Source organism: the organism of the source record quoted next, unplaced genomic scaffold (assembly GCF_019419815.1).
Source record: "Pyrus x bretschneideri cultivar Hongxiangsu unplaced genomic scaffold, Pyrus_bretschneideri_v1 Contig91, whole genome shotgun sequence".
Taxonomy (NCBI): domain Eukaryota; kingdom Viridiplantae; phylum Streptophyta; class Magnoliopsida; order Rosales; family Rosaceae; genus Pyrus; species Pyrus x bretschneideri.
This window is the reverse complement of record NW_025999833.1, coordinates 431680-454553: the sequence shown is the minus strand read 5'-3', so window position 1 is coordinate 454553 and position 22874 is coordinate 431680. Positions and strand designations below refer to the sequence as shown.

General features: G+C 36.8%; 1 protein-coding gene and 1 pseudogene across 1 annotated transcript; one reads left to right on the top strand and one right to left on the bottom strand.

The window, feature by feature from the left end:
* Nucleotides 1-507: 507 nt before the first annotated feature.
* LOC125473658 (uncharacterized mitochondrial protein AtMg00810-like) lies at nt 508-4282 on the bottom strand. The gene is made up of 3 exons (XM_048576809.1): nt 3982-4282; nt 3342-3440; nt 508-1115 (listed from the first exon to the last, which is right to left on the bottom strand). Exons 1-3 carry the CDS (start codon nt 4280-4282, stop codon nt 508-510), a joined length of 1008 nt encoding a protein of 335 aa, XP_048432766.1.
* A 1217-nt stretch (nt 4283-5499) lies between these two features.
* LOC103959255 lies at nt 5500-22873 on the top strand (annotated as a pseudogene).
* The last annotated feature ends 1 nt before the right edge of the window (nt 22874 follows it).

The following is a 22874-nucleotide window of genomic DNA, read 5'->3' as shown; positions in this document are numbered from 1 at the left end:
TAAAGAAGAAGAAGCTTAAGAAAGAAGTCAGAGAAAGTTTAGAGATAGAAAGAAATATTTTCATATATTTTTCTTAATGATCCAGATCAATACAATCCCACATATATCTAATGAAAGATTATGTTACAATGTCCTTATCCTCTAACTAAATCTTGTAATCTAGCCATTCATATATTGACAGATGTCATAATCCTGATGGCTCAAGTATATACTCTAACATCCCCCCTCAAGCTCAGGTTTGGATGAACCAAGCATGAGGTTGCTACAATGTGTACTAAAAAGAGGTGTACTTAGCCCTTTTGTGAGTATGTCTGCAAACTGTTCTGAAGAGGAAACAAACTGAACGAGAAGCTTTTTGCTTGCCACCTTTTCTCGAACGAAATGAACATCGATTTCATTGTGTTTAGTCATCTAGTGTTGTACTGGATTGAAAGAGAGCTATAGCAGATATATGATCACAAAACAGTATGGGAATATATGAAATTTTCATTGCAGAAATGCAAGCAGCTACTGAATCCAATCCAATTCTACAGCTGTTGAAGACAATGCTTTATACTTAACTTCGGTGGATGAACAAAATGTTGTTTGCTGCTTCTTGGAGGACCAAGAAATTGGATTATTCCTGAGAAAGACAACTAAGCCTGTGGTAAACTGCCGATCATTGGGATCCCCAACCCAGTCAGTATCACTAAAAGCTTTGAGGAACAACTCTTGTTTGCTATAAGTAATCTCTTGTGACAAAGACCTTTTAAGATACCTCAAAATACATTTAACTGTAGTGAAATGAGATACCATTGGAACTTGCATAAACTGACTAACCTGATGCACAGAGAATGCAATATCAGGTCGAGTAAAAATAAGGTATTGCAGAGTGCCAACAACACTTCTATAAAGAGCAGGGTTATTGAAAGGTTGACCATTATCCTTAAGAAGTCTACTATAAGGCAAACATGGTGTCGCTGCAGGTTTGGCATCCATCATTTTAGTCTTCTTCAACAAATTAGCAACGTACTTTTCTTGGGATAAGAATAAACCCTGATCAGTGTGAGAAATTTGAATGCCCAAGAAAAAGTGTAAGGAACCAAGATCCTTAATGTCAAACTTGTTAGTCAAATCTGCAATAACTTGTTGAATGGCAGAAGTTGCACTCCCAGTAATTATAATATCGTCCACATATAAAAGAAGAACCGCAATGACACCATCAATGTGTTTGACAAATAGTGAAGAATCAGAATAGGTGTTTTTGAAACCCAACCGTGGCAAAAATTGAGTAAACCTATCATTTCAAGCCCTTGGGGCTTGTTTAAGTCCATATAAAGACTTATATAACTTGCAAACCAAATAAGGATGCTGAGAATCCACAAACCCTGGAGGTTGTGACATATAAACCTCCTCCTGTAATATCCCATGTAGAAAGGCATTCTTCACATCGAGCTGTCTCAATGGCTAATTAAACTAAGCTGTAAGTGCAAGTATTAGTCTCATACTTGTTGGTTTAACAACTGGACTAAATGTTTCACCATAATCTAAACCTTCTTCTTGGCTAAATCCTTTGGCAACTAAACAAGCCTTATGTCTAGCAATACTCCCATCTGCATTTCTCTTGATTTTAAATACCCATTTACACCCAACCAAATTCTTGTGAAGTGGAATATCAACTAAACTCCATGTTTTCTGTGAATAAAAAGCATTGAGCTCATCCTGCATTGCATTAAACCACACTGGAACTTTCAATGCAAATTTATATGTGGCAGGCTCAGTAGTAGTCAAATCCACCACTGTTAAACTGTTTGCAGAAGCAAAGAACACCTTTTTCTAAACAATCCCACTCTTGGATCGAGTCTACATAGGATGTAAGTTCAACGGTAGAACTTCTAGAACCACTGGAATACATTCAGAACTATACTCAAGAATCACATGAGCTGGAGAATCTTGTGCAACAATGGACTGAGGTGACATGGATGGTTGAGGTAATATAGGTGGTAGTAGAGAAGATGAATGGGAAGATTGTGAAGGCAATTGATTAGGTACTGATATTGGTGGTGATGTAACTAGCACATTTTGTAAGTTAGGAACCACAACAGCAACCATGTTAGGAGAAATAGCTGGATTGGAACATTTTGATTTTGGACACTGTGAATTAGAACTCAGAGAACCATAGGGAAAATCTATTTCATTGAAAATGACATGTCTTGATATATATTTTCTCCCATGGTTTAGTTCAAAGAATATGTAACCTTTATAATTTGAAGCATATTTCAAGAAGATACATTTTGCAGACTTAGGTTGTAATTTGTTGCTATTATAGGGTTTTAAAAGTGGAAAACAAGCACAACCAAAAACCCTTAGATGTTGAATTTCAAGAATGGCAGAGTATAAAAGTTCAAATGGTGATTTACTTTGAAGAATAGAAGAGGGCATTCTATTGATCAAATAAATGGCTGTTTGGCAGGCAAAAGACCAGAACTTAAAAGGCAAATTGGCATTTTGTATAAGTGTAATTGCGTTTTGAACTATATGTTTATGTTTTCTCTCAGCCAAACCATTTTGTTTAGGGGTATAGGGACATGATTTGTTATGGGAAATGCCTTGTTTAGCAAGAAAAGATTGCATAGGTTTACCAATATATTCACCCCCCATCACTCTATAAAACCTTAATTGAGGCTGAAAATTGAGTGAAAACAAACTGATAGAATGTAACAAACACTGAACAAAGATCTGATTTATTGATTAACGGAAATAGCCAGCAAAATCTGGTACACTATCAACAAAGATGACATAATATTTGAAACCATCTACAGATACACTATGTGCGGGTCCCCACAAATCACTATGCACAACCTCAAAAGGTATTACAGATTTTGCAGAAACATGAGAAAAAAGAAGCTTACTAAATTTACCTTCTAAAAAACTCTGACAAATAATAGGAGACACATCTTGTTTAACAGCAACATTAGACTTTCTAAGTATAAGAGAGACTATAGGATTGGAAGGATGACCTAATATGCAATGCCATAAGGTTGAATTCACAGCGTGTCCAAGAAAGGCAAGAGCTTTATTGGCTTGTAAATGAGATGATTAGCTTGATGGTAAAGCATGTAAGGAAGGAATTGGATACAGTCTATTGTTGCAGAATCCTTTATACAAGATTCTCCTTGTGGCCTTGTCTTGAATCCAAAAACAATAAGCATTGAATATTAACCAACAATTGTTGTCAAGACAGATTCTATGAACTCACATCAGATTATGAGACAATTTTGGGATACAAAGAGCATAATTCAACTTAATAGGCTGAAAAGATGGCCTAAGAAGAGAATTCCCAATGTGAGAAACTTGCAAACCTTCACCATTTACAGTTTGAACAGTCTCATTGTGTGGATATGGAGATGCCAGAGGCAAATTGTTGAGATCATTGGTCATGTGATTGCTTGCACCAGAATCTGTCAACCAAACTTGAGGTGAAATTGAATTGGACATTGCAAGAGCATATGAAGTAGAAGCAGTCATTATTTGCAGAAGCATTTAGAGATGGAAAGCCATTTTGAGACATCATATTCATCATATGAGGCATATTGGAAGGAGTATTTATCATGGAAGGCATATATTAAGGCTGCATATATCTAGGAAAAGTAGCATGCATAGCAATCATCTGTGATTGAGGAGGTCTGTTGTTATTTTTGTAAAAACAGGTTTTAGCAGTATGATTGTTCCTATCACAAATTTGACAGTTCTCAGAGGAGTCAGATTCAGTATTTCTGTAGTTACAAGTAGCAGCACTATGACCATGTTGAGAACATAATTGACAAATGACATTGGCAGAGGATAAACCAGTGCGAAATTGAGGATGACTACCAAGAATTCCAGGTGCATAATCATGAACAATGGGTTTAGAATTGTAATACCTTTGTCCTTGATTATTATAGTATTTCTAACCCTGAAAATTTCCAGCTTTGCCTTTACCCTTGAATTTAAACTTGTTACCTCCATTAAAAAAGGAAGGCTGACCATAATTACCATGAAAACCATTTGGAGTCTGAAACCCAGAATGGAAACCTCCCTGAGATCCAGAAGACGAAGCACATGAATTGGAATCTTGGTTCTTTGCAAACATTGCAGTAGAAAATGACAGACCTTGACTACTCTCAATGATAGCTTCCTCCGCAAGCAACTGAGCATGAAATTCTTTAAGAGAAATTACATTATCTCTACCACGAATGACACACTTGAATGTGTTATACTCTACAGACAAACCATTCAAAGCCAATATGACAATAATCCTCATCTTCAAAATTGACCCTTGCAGCCACAAGATAGTCTCGTGCTTCTTTAATCCTTTGAAGAAATTGAGTTACAGAATCTGCCCCTTTCTTTATAGTTTGAAGATCAAACTTGAGTTGAAAGATCGAAGTCTTGCTGACAGTATAAACACGTTCTTGAAGACGAACCCACAAATCTCTAGCGCTTGTACTGCCAATAGCACAAGAAATGGCAACAGAAGACAGTTTTGCAGTAATAAGCTGCATAAGTGCCCTATCATGCATCTTCCATACTATGTAATCATCAGACTCAATTCTTGAATTAGATTCAATAAATCAAATTTCAGGATCACTAGAATAGGTATATGAGAATTGAGAAGGACAGGGATTTGAAACATCCACAAAATTCATGATCCCATATCCTTCGAGCATCAATTGCATTTGAAAATGTCATTGAAGATAGTTGGAATCATCCAACTTAGCCGACACTGAGGATGATACAGAAGATTTGCAGTTGATTCATAGTAACCATGGTGGAAATTTTTCTCTGAGGAATAAGAACAAACACTTGGTGGGCAAGAAGTGACCAATAGAAAATTACAGTTACCAACAATGAAGAAGAACCCAGATATCACATAAAAATCACAGAGAGATAAGAGATGAAGCAGAAGCATAAGAACCCAGAAACGAAGAAGTTATCGAAGCTTATCGGACTCTGATACCATGTTAACCATAGTATAATATCTTTGAGAATTATATAGAGAAGACCATAGAAGCTTAAAGAAGAAGAAGCTTGAGAAAGAAGTCAGATAAAGTTTAGAGAGAGAAAGAAATCTTTTCATATATTTTTCTTAATGATCAATACAATTCCACATATATCTAATGAAAGATTTTGTTCCAATGTCCTTATCCTCTAACTAAATCTTGTAATCTAGCCGTTCATATATTGACAGATGTCATAATCCTAATGGCTCAAGTATATACTCTAATACTCCTCACTCCTCAACCCCCTTAGTAGCCCAGAGATTTTTCAGTGTGATGAAAACATGACGTATCACTATATAAATAGTGAGATATATATATAAAAAAAAATTAATAACATAAAACATAAAATTTCTCATTATTTATATAAACGCACGCACTCGTGTTTTTTTGTAACAATGAAAAATTTCTACTGACTCATCAGTAGCTATAAGTACACTCTCTCTCATTTCTTTGTCTCGCTGTCTCTCTCTCTATCCTCTCTCTCTCTAACAGTTACAGACGTATACAAACATATAGAGCACACAGCGATTAACGCATATACAGAGGACTCATCGTCTCGTCTTTCTCCGCATTATTCGCTGCGTTTTGGACTCTTCCGTACTGGATTGAGGTCGCACACAGAGGATCATGGCCCTCCGTCGTCCGCCGCTCCTCCTCCTTCCCCGCTCTCTCTTCCAGGCAAGCACCACCAACTTCCTTTCCGTCTCTGCTTTTCTCGAATACATTTTTTTCGACTTTCACCTTTCTTTTTCTCCTTTTAAACAAAAAGGACCAGAAACGGAAAAAAGAAGATTTTTTTTCCTCCAAGTTTTTCTTACAGTTTTCTCAGTAACCAAACATAATTTTCACTTCAGAATTGAATTGAATTGAATTATTTGAGGCGCATTCGACTTTGTTTTCGAGTATAATTAAGAACATTTTCACTTTGGTTACTGTCACTGACGTTATTTATGCAGTGCAGGTGTTATTTATTCGGGGCGTAGCATATGCTGCTCAGACCTCCGTGACGTCTAATGCTACGACGGCGGGGTGAGGCCGCTTCCTTCACATTTTACACGCACAATTTATCATTTTTTATTTTTCGCATTAACAAACTTCCGAGACATAATTGTTATTTAATTTAGTTAATTCTGCTTAATTTTGGCACTTCATGATGCATATGGTGTGCTTAGTTAAATTTCACTAAAATCTTAATAAAATATAAAATTAATGGTGACTGCAAGCTAATTTTGAATTAGCTGTTTTTAAATCGCTCCTGATTCTGAATTATGTCCTGCTCATGTGGTGTTTCAATTAATTATCTTTTAGTTCCTGGAATCGTAATTTTAGTTCCTTCGATGAATTATCTGATGAATCAAGATATGGCAATAGAAGTCGATGTTTCTTGAATTTGTTCTTTTCTTTGAAATTGATTATTTCTTACTCTTTATTTTTCTTGTTGTGTAGGGAAAGGCATTTGGAAGAGTGCTGCGCAATGTATGGCATTTGTGGGCAATGTAGTGATGGAAAGTACTTAAACTGCCCGTTCGGTTCCCCATCTGTTAAGGTGGAAGCAGTCACTCTTTTATGAGTAAAAGAGCTGATAAAAGACTAGCTTTAATGCTTCTTATTCTATCATAATGATGTGCGCGTGTTTAAGGTTTTTAATCAACCCAATAATCTCACATTTTATCTGTTCCAGCCAGATGATTTACTTTCGTCCAAGGTCCAAAGTTTGTGTCCAACAATTACTGGAAATATTTGTTGTACAGAAGCTCAATTTGACACACTACGGTCACAGGTCCAGCAAGTAAGTATTTTTTCTGTTTACAGTCGGTTGTAATCCCACTCTGCTAAGATGCTTTCCATAATCTTTTCCACCCTCACCCCAAAATTTATCATTAGTAGTCTTTTTACTTGTGTTCTATATTTGCAGGCAATTCCCTTTCTTGTAGGTTGTCCAGCATGCTTAAGAAACTTTTTGAATTTGTTTTGCGAGCTTACCTGCTCTCCAAATCAAAGTTTATTTATCAATGTGACTTCTGTAGCCAAGGTAAGAAAACCCTCTTTGTATTTTACTGGTTCCATTCAGACATTGTCCTGCAGTCCAATCTTATGATTTATTAATTATACAAGTAAGAAGGTTATATATAAACTCAAGCGTGCAACCTGAAACATTGATTCATGCTTTCACAAAATTTCTTGCCAATATGAATGTGTTTACATCTCTTGGATCGCCAAAGCGACCTACTGCAATCTATTGTTTTTTATGATGTATGATGTCTTTATTGAATTATATCTAACATGCGAATATGGTGTGTGTTGGTCTCTATATGGTCTTATAAATATTGCATCAAAGAAAAATAGAAATGAAGGCTCTCAGTTATATGGTAAAAGAATTGAGTCCTAGAATCATTTGACGTTCATCCTTATGTTTAATTTACTTGATGGTTTAGCACATGAACATTTTGAGTTTCATTTAGTTGATGAAAAATGGAAAAAGGAAGCAGATAATTCTTAAATTACTTGAGGATGTTGTTACCCTTTTGATTTGTTGGTTAAAGTTTGAATATTCTGTGAGGATTTAGTCTTTTACTTGGAAATAATTTTGTTTTTAAACTTATTTTTTGTCGAATAGAGAATATGATTATGTCTCTTCTCAGAGAGAGACAATACTTAAGGAAGCTTATTCCGTTTGCAGGTTAACAAAAATATGACTGTCGATGGGATTGATTATTATATAACTGATGACTTTGGTGAAGGGTTATTTGACTCCTGCAAGGATGTCAAGTTCGGCACCATGAATTCTCAAGCTATAGAATTTATTGGTTCTGGTGCTAAAAATTTTAAAGGTAAGTTTGTTCTTTTGAAATTGCAAATTAGGTCTCCGTCTCCGTCTCCGTCTCTGTCTCTGTCTCTGTCTCTGTCTCTCTCTCTCTCTCTCTCTCTCTCTCTCACACACACATACACACACACACACACACACAGACATACAGAAAAATGTACACTACATGGATTTTATCCTTAAGTGGGGAATGATAATGTAAAGATAAGCATATCAAATTGGAATATATTAATCAAGTGACATGGCTACTTTTGCAGTAGCTAATAAGATGTAACTGTCGCAATAACGCTGCACCATTTAGTTTATTATAAAATGTGGGTCTTTTAGCATCTTGGTTTTGCTGGTAGTGGGGATTGATTGACTATTGGACACTTAATTGGCAGATGCAACGAAATTCTGATTGATATACTTGTATGCCAATGCCTTAGTTTGTGCTGTTTAATAACTATCGGTGCTTTTACTGTGGTTTATGGCAGACTGGTTTGCTTTTATCGGTAAACAAGCACCTCCTGAAGTGCCAGGTTCTCCATATGCCATTAGATTCCTTTCAAGCGTTACTGAGTCATCTGGGATGAAACCTATGAATGTATCTACTTATTCATGCGGTGATAATTCACTGGGCTGTTCCTGTAGTGATTGCCCTTCAGCTACAGTTTGTTCTAACACAGTTTCTCCTGTTTCCCGAAAAGGAGGTTCATGTTCAGTGAGAATTGGGTCGATAAAGGTGAGAGCATGTTTTAGTATATTTTAAGCTTTCGTCTCTTACATGAATTAGCGTGGTCATATTGGATGAAGATTTCATGTAGGTACTGTGAAGTCAGGAACTCTATGCTTTGTTTATACGATTTACTTCTGTGACATCTGCAGGTTAAATGTATCGACCTTGCTGTTGCTGTTCTATATATTGTACTGGTTTCTGTGTTCTTTGGGTGGGGTTTGTTTCATCAAACTAGAAAAACCAACCCGGCTTCTAGGACAGAACCGCGGTGGAATGTAATGGATGATGGCGAAGTTCATTCTAACAGGGAGAAGAATGAGAACCCTCCGATGCAGGTGGAGACCAATTTCCTTTCTTTCACGATATACTTATGCATGTGTTCATCTGAATTTATATCACTCACAGTGTCTGCGTTTACAAGTTTAAATCTACTTTGAATTTTTTTCATACATTGCCGGTCCCAACCCTGGATAAAGGAGGAGGGGGAGGGTGTTAGGTAGTCGACAGCCGGCACTCCTAGGCTACGTCGAATCCTTATGAAAATGAATCTAGAACGAAATCGCGCTAAAGCTAGGGCGTCACCCGTAAGTGGCGCGCTGTGTGGCCCGAGCATAGTGATAAGTGAGCAAGGGTCGCTGTATCTCCATCGGCACCCGGATGCAGTGTTAAATGAGCAAGGAGGTCATAGAAACTTCTTTTTGAACGACTCCACTCAAAGTTGTTTGGGAGCATATGCTCCTATCAACTTTATTCAGGACACACAAAAGAAATACTTTGATCCTATTAGACGAGGGAGGGTGAAGAAGCTAGGACAGAAGGGTAGAGTTCAAGAGAGTAGAATGCGTTTAGGAACGTGGAATATAGGAACCTTAACGGGAAAATCTATGGAAGTAGTGGAAGTTGTGGTGAGGAGAAGGTTAAGTATTATGTGCCTACAAGAAACTAAGTGGGTTGGTCTTAAGACAAAGGATCTAGAAAACTCAGGTTTTAAGCTTTGGTATTCAGGCACAAATAGAATGAGAAATGGTGTTGGCATCATCGTGGACAAAACCTTGACACAAGATGTTGTAGATGTCAAGAGGGTAGGAGATAGAATTATGGCAATCTAGATTGTAATAGGACAAGAACTCATCAATGTGATTAGTGCGTACGCACCTCAAGTAGGGTTGGATACGAGTTTGAAGGAGAAATTTTTGGAAGATCTTGGAGACTTGGTGCAAGGAATTGCTCAGACGGAGAAGGTATTTATAGAAGGAGATTTAAATGGACACATGGGCAAGGAGCAGGCAATTATGGAGGTTTTCATGGTGGCCATGGTTTTGGGGAGAGAAACGAGGATGGGGAAGCCATCTTGGATTTTGCAATGGCATATGATCTCTTCTTAGCCAACACGTTCTTTAAGAAGAGAGAAGAACATATGATCACCTACAAGAGTGGGTCGTCAAAAACACAAATAGATTTTCTTCTAATGAGGAAAGGGGATCGTATAACTTGTAAGGATTGCAAAGTTATACCAGGAGAGAGCTTGGCTAATCAGCATCGCTTGTTGGTGATGGATGTACATATCAAAAGAGAGAGAAAAGAACAAGACTTGGAAGTGCCCAAGGACTAGATGGTGGAATCTAAAAGGAGAAAAACAAGTCATTTTCAAAGAGAAAGTAATCACCCAATGTGTGGGATAGAGAGGGGGAAGCTAGCCAAAGGTGGGATTCCATGGCTAGTTGTATCCGAAAAGTAGCAAAAGAGGTATTAGGAGAGTCCAAGGGCTTTGCTCCACACCAGAAGGAATCTTGGTGGTGGAATGAGGAGGTACAAACAAAGGTGAAGGCTAAGAAGGAATGTTGTAAAGCCTTATACAAGCATAGGACCGATGAAAATGGTGAAATGTATAGAATAGCGAAGCAGGAGGAGAAGAAAACTGTGAGAGAAGCTAAGCTAGCGGCTTATGACGATATGTATAAGCGACTATTTACCAAAGAAGGAGAGTTGGATATCTATAAACTAGCTAGAGCAAGGGAAAAGAAGACAAGGGACCTAAACCAAGTGAGGTGCATTAAGGATGAGGATGGAAAGGTTCTTGCTACAGAAAACGCTGTCAAAGACAGATGGAGAGGTTATTTTCATAATCTTTTCAATGAAGGACATGAAAGGAGTACCTCTTTGGGGGAGTTGAGTAACTCAGAATAGTGTAGAAACTACTCCTTTTACCGCCGAATTAGAAAGGAAAAAGTGGTTGTAGCTTTGAAAAAGATGAAGCATAGAAAAGCAGTGGGCCCAGATGATATACCGATCGAAGTGTGGAAAGTCTCGGGAGAGGCGGCTATAGCATGGCTCACAGACCTTTTCAATAGGATTTTGAAAACGAAGAAGATGCCAAATGAGTGGCAAAAGAGCACTTTGGTGCCTATCTACAAGAATAAGGGCGACGTACAAATTGCATGAACTATAGGGGTATTAAGCTAACGAGTCATACAATGAAGCTCTGGGAGAGAGTCAATGAGCATAGATTGAGGCAAGAGACACGGATTTCGGACAACCAATTCGGGTTCATGCCAGGGTGCTCAACCATGGAGGCAATCTATCTCTTACGAAGATTGATGGAAAGATATAGAGATAGGAAAAAGGATTTACACATGGTTTTTATAGATTTGGAAAAAGCGTATAATAGGGTCCCATGAGACATTTTTTTGAGGATTTTAGAGAAGAAAGGAGTACGAGTAGCATATATCCAAACTATAAAGGATATGTATGATGGAGCAAAGACTGCCGTAAGAACTCATGAAGGACAAACCGAAAGCTTCCCCATAACTGTAGGGTTACATCAAGGCTCATCCTTAAGTCCTTACCTTTTTGCATTGGTAATGGATGAGTTAACGGGACATATTCAAGATGATATTCCTTGGCGTATGCTTTTCGCAGACAATATAGTGTTGATAGATGAAACTCAGGAAGGGGTAAATGCGAAGCTTAACCTTTGCAGAAAAGTATTGGAATCTAAAGGTCTTCGCCTAAGCCGATCAAAGACAGAATATATGGAGTGCAAGTTTAGTGCAAATGGAGGCCAAAATGAGTTAGGGGTGAGGATCGGAGATCAGGAAGTACCAAAGAGCGACCGTTTTCGCTACCTAGGATCTATCTTGCAAAGACCTTAACCATAGAATACAAGCTGGATGGATGAAGTGGAAGGGTGCATCTGGCGTGTTGTGTGACCGCCGTATGCCATTGAAGCTCAAGGGAAAATTTTATAAGACGGCAATAAGGCTGGAAATGCTGTATGGCACGGAATGTTGGGCGGTGAAGCATCAACACGTACATATAGTGGGTGTAGCAGAGATGAGGATGCTTCGTTGGATGTGTGGGCACACGAGAAAGGATAAGATTAGGAATGAGGATATCCAAGGTAAAGTAGGAGTATCCGAAATTGAAGGAAAGATGAGAGAAAATCGGTTACGGTGGTTTGGACATGTGCAAAGAAGGCCTACTGACGCTCCGTTTAGAAGATGCGACTACGGGACAGAGGTCCAGGGCCAAAGGGGTAGAGGAAGACCTAGGAAAACTTTGGAAGAGACTCTTAAGAAAAGACTTAGAGTACTTGGATCTAACGGAGGACATGACACAGAACCGAGCCCAATGGCGTTCTAGGATTCATATAGCCGACCCCACTTAGTGGGAAAAGGCTTTGTTGTTGTTGTTGTTGTTGTTGACGGTTTGCGTGCATTCTATCATACGCCATTCATTTCTATGACTTTTAGCTAGCTGTCTGTGCTTCATCTATCTGCAGAGGTTTATGGATCATATATGTCATTCCTGACCTCACCAGCCACATTCCTGGATTTATGTTTTGCTTTTCCCGTTATGTTATCATTTTCGTATGGTTGCAAATTCTCCTGTTAAATAATGAATTTATTATTTATATCATGTCAGATTACCCACCCACATTGATGAGCCATACACATAAGGGGGGAATATGCTTAGGAGGTTTTTTGAGTCTATTCCTTCATTTTCTTATAAAAGAAGAATTCTCAGTGGAATTTTTTTTATCACCTCTTCTTCTAGTATAGTCTTCCTCTTTAGCTTTCTGTAGTCTAAACACTTGATGTATTTTCTATATTGTGCTCAATTATTTTACTGTTATATTCTTTAGCTTACTGAGGCTGCTCTCTAGTCGACATATACTTACAGAATTTTTCTTTGCTTCTATATCTGCAAAGTTCTTTACCACAAAAAACTGTCTCTGTAATATGTAGTTTTCGACTGGTATTATCTTCCTCTTTAGCTTCTGTGGTTAACTTGCTTCATGAAATTGCTTTCTGTGTTTGTGCTCAACTTATATTACTGCCATAATCTTGAGTTTGCAAGCACATGTTTCATGAAAATTGTTGGTAATAGGTATTTGAAGATGTTCGTCACATTGGAGATGATGTCCAACTTTCAATTGTGCAAGGATACATGTCAAAAATTTTCAGGTGATTGCTATTCCTTGCAGAATGATTGCTCCATGTTAAACTTTTCTGTCAGTGATTCTTTTAAGGCAGAATTGATTTCTTACATAAATTATTACATTTTGATTTACAGGAGATATGGAACATGGGTTGCTAGGAATCCAATCATAGTGTTGATCTCGTCATTGGCTGTAGTTCTTCTGCTTTGTTTGGGTCTTATCCGTTTCAAGGTGGAAACAAGGTCTGAGAAGGTTCGGTTCGGTACTTGAATAGTCTTTTGAAGTGATATTATTTATGCGTTTAAAAAATGTGAATGCAATCGGATTCACCATTTTGAATGAAATTAATTTTAGCGCTCCCAGTTATTTTACAAAATTTTATCTTTCTCATTTTGGCCTTTTGGAAGCATGACTGAATTTTATAGTTTGGATAACTTATGAGGATCATCAGTTCTTAATCTTGTGATGTTGGTTTACAACCCATTCTTTTTTGAGATTATACTCTCCCGTGTGTACCCCAATGTGGGTTCTCTTGTGGACATTTAGCATTTAAACCCTTGTATGCATGCAACAGTTTTTTATGTCATTAGATAAATAAGTTTACATTTTAATTTGTTTTGCCTTAGAAGCCTTCTATGTTATCATTGGGCTTCTACCATTCTGTTCAACTTAAGATGTATGATGTTGCCGCTGTGGGTTGGGCCTGGGAGTAAAGCAGCAGAAGAGACGCAATTTTTTGATAGTCACCTAGCCCCTTTCTACAGAATTGAGCAGGTTCTACATACTTATGCTCTCTTCTTCTGGTGAACTATTTTTCATCTTATGAGGTGTTATACTTTACTCAATGCAATGAGGTTAACTTTCCAATGTAGCAGAATTGGGATGAGCCAACTTTTCTTTTTATTAATGAGTTGCCTTTTCTTTTTATCCAGACGTTACATATCTTCATCACTTTGTTGTTCGTATGAGAAGCCTGCTCTAATATAGGTGAAGTTGTATTTGTTACTTTTTGAGATACAGAATAAGGTATTTGTCCTTCCAATCCAGACTCTAGCATTATCTTCAGAGTTTAAGTGTTTATCTTATAAGATTGGATGGGCTATACGAGACTAGAATTGTTCTTTGTTTTGATACGTACTCCAGTTGTTTTTTGTTATTTCATTTCAGGTGTGGTAAAAGAATACTTCTTAGACTACATTACTCATCTTTGACAGGTTGCTGGAATTAAAGCAAATTATTCTGGTTCGGCGATATCTCTTGCTGATATTTGCATGAAGCCAATGGATAAAGATTGCGCCACTCGAAGTGTCCTACAGGTAACTCTTCTTGATGGCCTACTTTTGGTTGATGCATTATGGGTACCAATACTAAAATGGTAAACAAAACTTTTGATTTTGATTTTTATTGTTTAGCTAACTATGTAACTTGCACTGACAGTGTGTCGGTTTTCTTTTCTAAGGTGCTATACCACAATTTCTACATTTTTCAGAAATAAAAAATAAAAAAAATAAAAAATAAAATAAAATTATTGCATTCTCACAAATGGATCCGTGAATTGCCTAATGGTTCCAGTATAGCTGAAGAACCTAGGTATTTTTAAAATTGTTATTAACATTTTCTCTCTTCTCTTCATGGTTCCAGTATTTCAAAATGGATCCTGCAACTTATGAAGATTATGGTGGGTTTGAACACTTAAAGTGTTGTTTTGAGGTATATTCTTATACTTTCCATCTATAAATTATCTGAAGTGTGAATCTAGTTTATTGTCTAATGAGATTCTGTATATCTATATCGACAGTTCTAGATATTTTTTGTTTATTTTGAGCCATCATTTCCAGTGTAAACGACTACTGAAATGACTATGTATATGAACATTACGATGAACTGTGTGTTACTTTTGATAGAGCATGAATGGTGAAATTTAACATGTGAATGTGATAGTATCAGGGTTAGTAAGACAAAGTTGGGTCTACAGTATTATGTTTGTAATAGTTTTTAAAGCTGTTTTAGATAGTGAGGTGTGTTTGTTATTGATTCATGGTCAATGATCCATGATCCATAATACGTGCATTAATGTAGTATGCATGATTATTATCATTATCATTATAGGTATGTTATTTTTAAAATGCCAGGGTTGGTGATGAAAAATATTGTTTTTACTAATTTTTATTTAAGGCTGATGGATGGAACTAATGCATCTGATACTGGTCAAACTGCTTGATATACATTATGTGCATCTATTTTCTGCTCATTTTTACAAATAACGAGATGCAGATATCTGTCCATATTTTCCCTTTTTTTTCTTTTAGATAAGCCAGAGTCATCTGGCCAGATGACCAACCTCACATTTTAATATGCTTACATTTCTCTCCAGCATGTTCTATAATTGATTTACTTGCTTGACCATTCCAAATTTCTCAAACAATATGGAAATACTGTTATGGAAAGTAGACCTGTTAACATTTGTGTTTTGTGTTATTGAAGCACTGTTCATCTGCTGACACGTGTATGATTGTGTTTAAAGGTCCTCTTGATCCTAGCACGGCATTAGGAGCCTTCTCTGGGAAAAACTACTCTGAGGTAATGATTTTCTGTTTTTTCATGAACAAATTCATTTTTTAATCTTTTCAAGTTGATAAGAAGATTGAATTCTTTGAGTATTTATTGACCATTATGATTTTTTTTCAATGCAGGCGTCAGCATTTCTTGTAACTTATCCCGTAAACAATGCTCTTAGTAATGACAGGAATGAAATTGAAAGAGCAGTGGCATGGGAGAAAGCCTTTATTGAGCTTGCAAGGGTTTACTCTTTGTCTAGCATAATTCTTGTAATTGTTTATTTTTTGCATTATTGTTCATGTTACCTTCCTGTCCTGAATGAAAGTAGACATATTTCTCTGATAACCGTTAATATTAGTTTTTTGCCTGTGATAGGATGAATTGTTGCAAAAGGTGCAACCTAGAAACTTAACACTTTCTTTTTCATCGGAAAGTTCTGTTGAAGAAGAACTTAAAAGAGAAAGTACAGCAGATGCATTACAATATTGGTAAGTATTTTCTCTCTTTCGTTTTAGTTGCTTGCTTCTTTTTATAATCAAAGCTCAGAATACTGTAATGCACAAGTACTGTACACGATGTATTTTGTGGTTTAAATATTTTTATTCGTTTATATGGAACAAGTTCCATCATTTGAATCTTTTAAATTACCATCCATTTATGGTTTCGTATTTCATTGCAGATAAGCTACCTTGTGATGTTTGCTTATATCTCTCTTACTTTGGGCGACTCACCTCGTTTGTCATCATTTTACATTTCCTCTAAGGTATGTTCTCAACTATTTTTAGTTTTCTTTTTTAATTGACTGGAAAATACCGTCCTTATGTGTACGTTGTTTGGTTTTCCTTTGATTCAAAACTGAGACATTGTTTATATAACTACAATTGTGCACGGTTGAGTTCAGGTATTGCTTGGTCTCTCTGGTGTTGTGCTTGTCATGCTGTCAGTTCTTGGATCAGTGGGATTTTTCAGTGTTATAGGTGTAAAATCTACCTTAGTCATCATGGAAGTTATCCCATTTCTTCTTCTAGCTGTAAGTTCCTTGACATCCTTACATATATATAATGTATGTGTGTGTATATATATATATCTATACAAACCAAATGGTTCATAATGTGTACAGGTGACTGATTTTGTTGCAGTTTATAATATTCCGGAGTCTATAATCTTACCAGGTTGGGGTAGATAATATGTGTATACTGGTGAATGCTGTCAAACGGCAACCCTTGGAGTTGCCTTTAGAAGGGAGAATAAGCAATGCACTTGTGGAAGTTGGACCATCAATAACACTAGCTAGTCTATCAGAGGTTTTAGCATTCGCAGTTGGAAGTTTTATTCCTAGGCCAGCATGCCGCGTATTCTCCATGTTTGCAAGTTGGAAATTCTGATCCATGATAAACTTTGGATAAGTGAAATAGTTGTACGTTTTTGTTGTCTTCCTGTCTTACCTCAGGCCTATTCTCCAAACTTTCTCTTGCACATTCTTCTGCAGCACTAGCTGTTTTGCTGGACTTCCTCCTTCAAGTTACTGCATTTGTAGCTTTGATTGTTTTTTATTTTTGGAGAACTGAGGATAAGAGGGTTGATTGTTTCCCATGCATGAAAATTTCATCATATACTAACTCTGACAAAGGTATCAGAATATTTTTTATAACGATTCGGATTGATGCATTTTCCTTAATGCCAACACTAATTTTCAATCTACCCTACCTTATTCTCATATTATGTTTTTCTTTTGAATGCTGTCTTATTTAGGTATTGATCAGAGAAATCCTGGTTTACTGACTCGTTATATGAAGGTGATTGCTTTTTTACTCATACAAAACCGTGTGGATAGATCATAGGGATGATATAGGCAGTTGGAATTACCATCATTTTCATACTTTTCTATGTTTAAGAGCTTAAACCTTTAAGAATTAGAATGTTGGGTTATCAATAAAAACTTCGATGCTATTTTTTTATTTCAAAAGTGTGGTAATTCTGTGATGATAGTCATTTGCTTTCAGCTTACCTAAATTTCTAACAGTGCTGTTTTTCTCCTTTTTTTGTTTTGCACTTCCAGGAGATCCATGCTCCCATTCTCAGTCTTTGGGGAGTCAAGATAGTTGTCATTTCCATCTTTGTTGCATTTGCATTGGCTAGCATTGTGAGTTTTATAATTATTCTGCCCCAACTTATCATATATTTGATATCCATGTGAATATCCATTTTACTGTTTGTGCGCACACCTTCCTCAGTTAACTTCTGATTCTTTCAAACTTTACAGGCATTGTGCACCAGAATTCAGCCTGGTTTGGAACAAAAGAGTGTTCTTCCCCGAGACTCCTATCTTCAGGTCTGTAAGTCGGTTGCCTACTTATCAAAATGCGCTTATGCTATTGATTATTCTGTTTTTCTTTGAATTAACACTGACTTTTATGTATTGCAGGGGTATTTCATAATGTTTCAGGGTATCTCCGAATTGGACCCCCACTATACTTTGTTGTGAAGAACTTCAATTATAGGTAGCATACTGTTATTCATTTTCACTCTTTTAGGATGTATGTGGCAACTATGAAAATCTGGAAAATCAGATACATTCAGATGAACTTTTTTACCTTTCAACATATGATGTGCATCAGCATTTCATTTAATTTTCTATCTACAAGCCCAACAGTGGTTATCTGCTATGGGAACTACTCTTTCCTTTAGGAACCAGCATCCCATAGACAGTTGGCATGCATAACATCTACATATGAAAGCAACTATAGTATACTATTTGTAGTCTCCATTTTACCCTTTCATGTATAGTGCTTTTTAATATGAGGTGAAGCTCAATATCTATTTACGATGTCAAATTTTTTTTATTTTCTTATGAAAATACTTATCTTAATGCTTCTGTTGGCTGAAAATCTGCTTCATTCTGATGTTGCTCGGTTCCTCAGTTCAGAATCAAGACATACGAACCAATTGTGCTCAATTAGCCAATGTGATTCAGATTCTCTTTTGAATGAGGTAAAACCTTCTTCCATTTTGTTTTTATTTTATAATGGGAAAATTATAAGATTTTGGATGCTGTTTTAGAGAATAAAATGCCTCCTGCATTTTTCTTGTTCACATGCCAGTATATAATCGTACAACAATAAATGTACCTTCCTAGTGCAAGCTGGTTCTTTCAAATCTTACTGCTAACCTAGAGTAATCAATGTGCTAAGTTTAATTCATATCTAGGGTTATTAGTATATTAATAAGATATGTTGAGGTTTTCTCAATGTGTAATTATATAGAGAGATTAGTACGTAATACATTTAATATGATATGCAATGGTGTCTGTTCGTTTTCCCATGAAAACGAATTGGTACATCTCTTTGAGCTTTTATTTTTCAATTCACCTATTAAATTTTCAATGTCCTTCATGCTTCTGTCTATGGTTTCTTCTGTGGTCAACCAATACATGTCAGGGTTTTGGCATCCGTTATGTCCACCTCAGTTTTTAGTTTTTGGGTGTGTGTGTGTGAATTGTCCTTCTGTATGTGCAGAATGGTAGAGCATCCTTTCAGAATCTATGTGTTTGAATTGTCCGTTTGTATGTATGTTTTGAATTGCTCTTTGGTTTTTGTATGTATGAATTTGAATTGTGCTTTTCTATGTATTGATTGTCCTTTTGTTTCTGCAGATTGCAAAAGCATCCTTAACTCCAGAATCAAGTTACATTGCTAAGCCTGCTGCTTCATGGCTTGATGATTTTCTTGTTTGGATATCTCCAGAAGCATTTGGGTGCTGTCGGAAGTTTACAGATGGGACTTACTGCCCTCCTGATGATCAGGTGCCAATACATTTTTCTTAGTATAATTGTTAGTATGCTTATGTAAGCGTGGTCTGATGTTTGGAATTTCTTTTACAGTCAAAATTGTGGAATTGTCTTCAGTTTTGGGATTCCTTGTCCGCTTGTAAATTTGTTAGAGCACAAATTATCTTGTTTTTTGTTTGGTTGCAATCCTCTTGATACTAAATTTAAGTTTTCTCTTTCCACTTCTTCCAGCCACCTTGCTACTCTCCCGGTGATAGTCTATGTCGCCTTGGTGGAGTGTGCAAAGACTGTACTATGGTAATATACGCATGGCATGATAGAGAAATGTTTTTAACTAAATTTGTTTGTCTAGGAGGGAATAGATCAATTCTCATTTTTCAATTTTGTTGTCAGTGCTTTCGTCACTCAGATCTTCAAAATGACCGTCCCTCTACCATACAATTTAAAGAAAAACTTCCATGGTTCCTCAATGCTCTACCTTCTAATGATTGTGCTAAAGGCGGCCATGGAGCTTACACTAGCAGTGTGGAATTCAAAGGTTTGTTTATGGAATACTGTGCCTCTACGATGACTTCTCTTTCCAAACGGCTTATCTGCTTTCAGGTTAAACTTCCATTACCTGTGGCTTGTTACTTGAATTTACGTTTTAATAACTTCATCATATTTTTGTTATCAGGCGATGAAAATGGCATTATTCAAGCATCATCATTTCGCACATATCATACTCCTCTCAACAAGCAGGTATCTCATCTGTGGTCAATAAAAAAAGATTTCCACTTCCCGTCTTTTCTAGGTTTCAACACTAAAGTAAGCCCATAACTTGAAATCTTTACAATTTATTTAAGGCTGACTACATAAATTCAATGAGAGCTGCTGGGAGCTCAGTTCTAGACTTTCTGATTCTTTGAAGGTAAATTTTTTAAGGCTAACTGCTAAGTGGATTGATTTATTTACAGTACATCTTTAATAGTATAAAGCTACACCAAGTCTGCATTGTAAATGGATTACGGTGAAGCCACCCAATATGAACACTATGCAAAAAGACTCCTATTATGATTTTGTTTTTGTTTTTGATACAAGTAATATTCTAGTTTCTTTAGTAATATTTTACTTTAAACTCTTCGATATTGTGGGGAGGGAGATTCGAATTCAAGTGCATAGGCGGTGGCACATCCACTCTAGCCAATGTGGTTGTGCCCACGTCTGCAAATGACTCGGCGTCTATTATGCCCACATCACGACCCATGCAAAGGGAAAGGGTTAATGTCTTTATTTAACTTCATACAAAAGGGTCCATTGGTTCATTTGAGTCATTTAACGTGAACCCAAATTTTACAGTTAGATTGGGTAAAATGGTGTTATGTTGCCCCTTTCCGTAAGCCAACAACAACCAAGCCTTATCCCACTAAGTGGGGTTGGCTGTATGAATCCTAGAACGCCACTCTGCTTGATTTTGCTCCAAGTCTTCCATTAGCTTCAAGTACTCCATCTCTTTTCTTATAGTCTCTTTCAAAGTCCTTGTAGGTCTTCCTCTAGCCCTTCCTGGTTCATAATTTCATTCTATATTTACACTGGGACAGTTGAACTGTAATAAATTAGCTTAATTCACTAGTGCATTCCTCGTGGTATACCTGTGGAACTGATATGTGTTTTCTGGTGCAGATTGAGCTATTCCCGTATTCACTTTACTATATGTTCTTTGAGCAGTACCTTGATATTTGGAGAACAGCACTGATCAACCTTTCAATAGCCATTGGTTAGTTTTCTGATAACGTTGAACACTACTGCTTGTATCTATCTACTATGTTTGCTGATCATAAAATTCAAATGTTACCTCTCTGGAATTCAGATTTTACTATCAGCTTGTATCTATCTACTATAGATGTGTGCATATGGTAGGTTGTGGTTTCATTTCATTTATTCAAACGAATAATCCGGATATATTTTCTGGTGTACCCAGCTGCTGTGTTTATTGTTTGTTTAGCTATCACATGCAGGTCAGTATTCATATCCTTAGCCCTTCGTTTCTTTGTCGTAATTGCAAGGAGGTGTTTCTTTTTAATAATGATATTTTTATGCTTCTTTCAAATTTGTTTTGTAGTTTATGGAGTTCAGTAATTATTCTGTTGGTGTTGGCAATGATTTTAGTGGATCTCATGGTGATCTTTCTTTGTTAAAAATTCTCTTTCGAAACAATAAAAATAAATAATAGATAATAAATAACTTCTATTAGCTGTCACATTTGCTCACTAGGTAACATTCTACAGGGTGTGATGGCGATTCTGAACATCCAATTGAATGCAGTCTCTGTTGTTAATCTTGTAATGGCAGTGGGCATTTCTGTTGAGTTTTGTGTGCGTATGACACATGCTTTCTTGGTCAGTGTCATTCTCTTAAACATTATCTTTCGTTATATAATTTTATTTCTCTCTCTCGCTATTGTTAGTTTCTGTGATGCTCAAAGTCCCTTCAGATCTTGGCATATTTTGGGTTATGGCTTCACAGAAGACACAGCAGAATCACAGTTATTATTGGCGACACGCTACCCCTTTCTTCTGAAGTGTGATACATAACATTTCTTGTACAGGTTAGCACAGGAGATAAAGATCAACGCACTGAGGAGGCTCTGGCTACAATGGGAGCCTCCGTATTCAGGTACTTATCCCGATTACCAACCCTCCTTCCCAAGAAAGGGGGAAATTCAACTCGTACTTTATTTCATTATGTTTGTTCCATCTCACGACATCTTCCACGATAGATCATGCTTGACATGCTTCACTGCTCAGCTGAATGTTAAGTGCAGTGCCAATAGACACTTGTGTGATACAGAAGTAGAAATTTTATCCGATCTAAGCTTACATCTCATTTTCTTTCTGGACATGCTTTTGCAGTGGAATCACATCAACAAAGTTAGTTGGGGTTATTGTACTTTGTTTCTCAAGGACGGAAATCTTTGTGGTACTAAATCTTTTGCTCACTGTCTAATCATACTGGCGATTACTGTCGGATCCCGTTGAGCACATCTTTTCCTCTTATGTTTTGTAGGTGTATTACTTCCAAATGTACCTGGCATTGGTTCTTCTTGGTTTTACACGGGCTTGTGTTCTTGCCAGTAAGTTGGTGGAATTTTCTTGTCACATCCTTGCCATCCTCGACGGAAAATATAAAATTCTTGAACAATAACTAGCAACTGAAAAGGAAATGTCCAAATAGAGAGAGAAAGCATGACTTAAGTTATAGTCTGTTGAATTTTGATGAACTAGTAGTACATAAGGACGTTTTGTTTACAGGTCGTCTTGAGCATGTGTCGGTCCGCCTTCAAGACGTGTGCCCACTGAGCAGCGACAAGAAGAGACATCTGTTCCCCGACAACTATGAAGGAAGCCGACTACCGCCAGAGCAGACTTGTTTTACAGCTGAATTATGTATGTGCAGAATAACAGAGAAATACCTAAATAGTTAAATGCGTAAATTATAGAAGTGCTGGTGGCGAAGGAAGCAAGGAAATAGTAAATTTCGATAAC

Bases quoted from the DNA above. Each gene is read 5' to 3' on its own strand.
- LOC125473658 (XM_048576809.1), bottom strand. From the start codon at position 4,282: ATGAGGATTATTGTCATATTGGCTTTGAATGGTTTGTCTGTAGAGTAT. The intron at 3,441-3,981 runs GTAACAAGTTTA...TTTGGTTGACAG, and splicing joins GCCTTCCTTTTTTAATGGAG to ATTCTGGTGCAAGCAATCAC. The intron at 1,116-3,341 runs GTTTGCAAGTTT...AAGTTATTGCAG, and splicing joins TCAAACTGTAAATGGTGAAG to ATTTGACTAACAAGTTTGAC.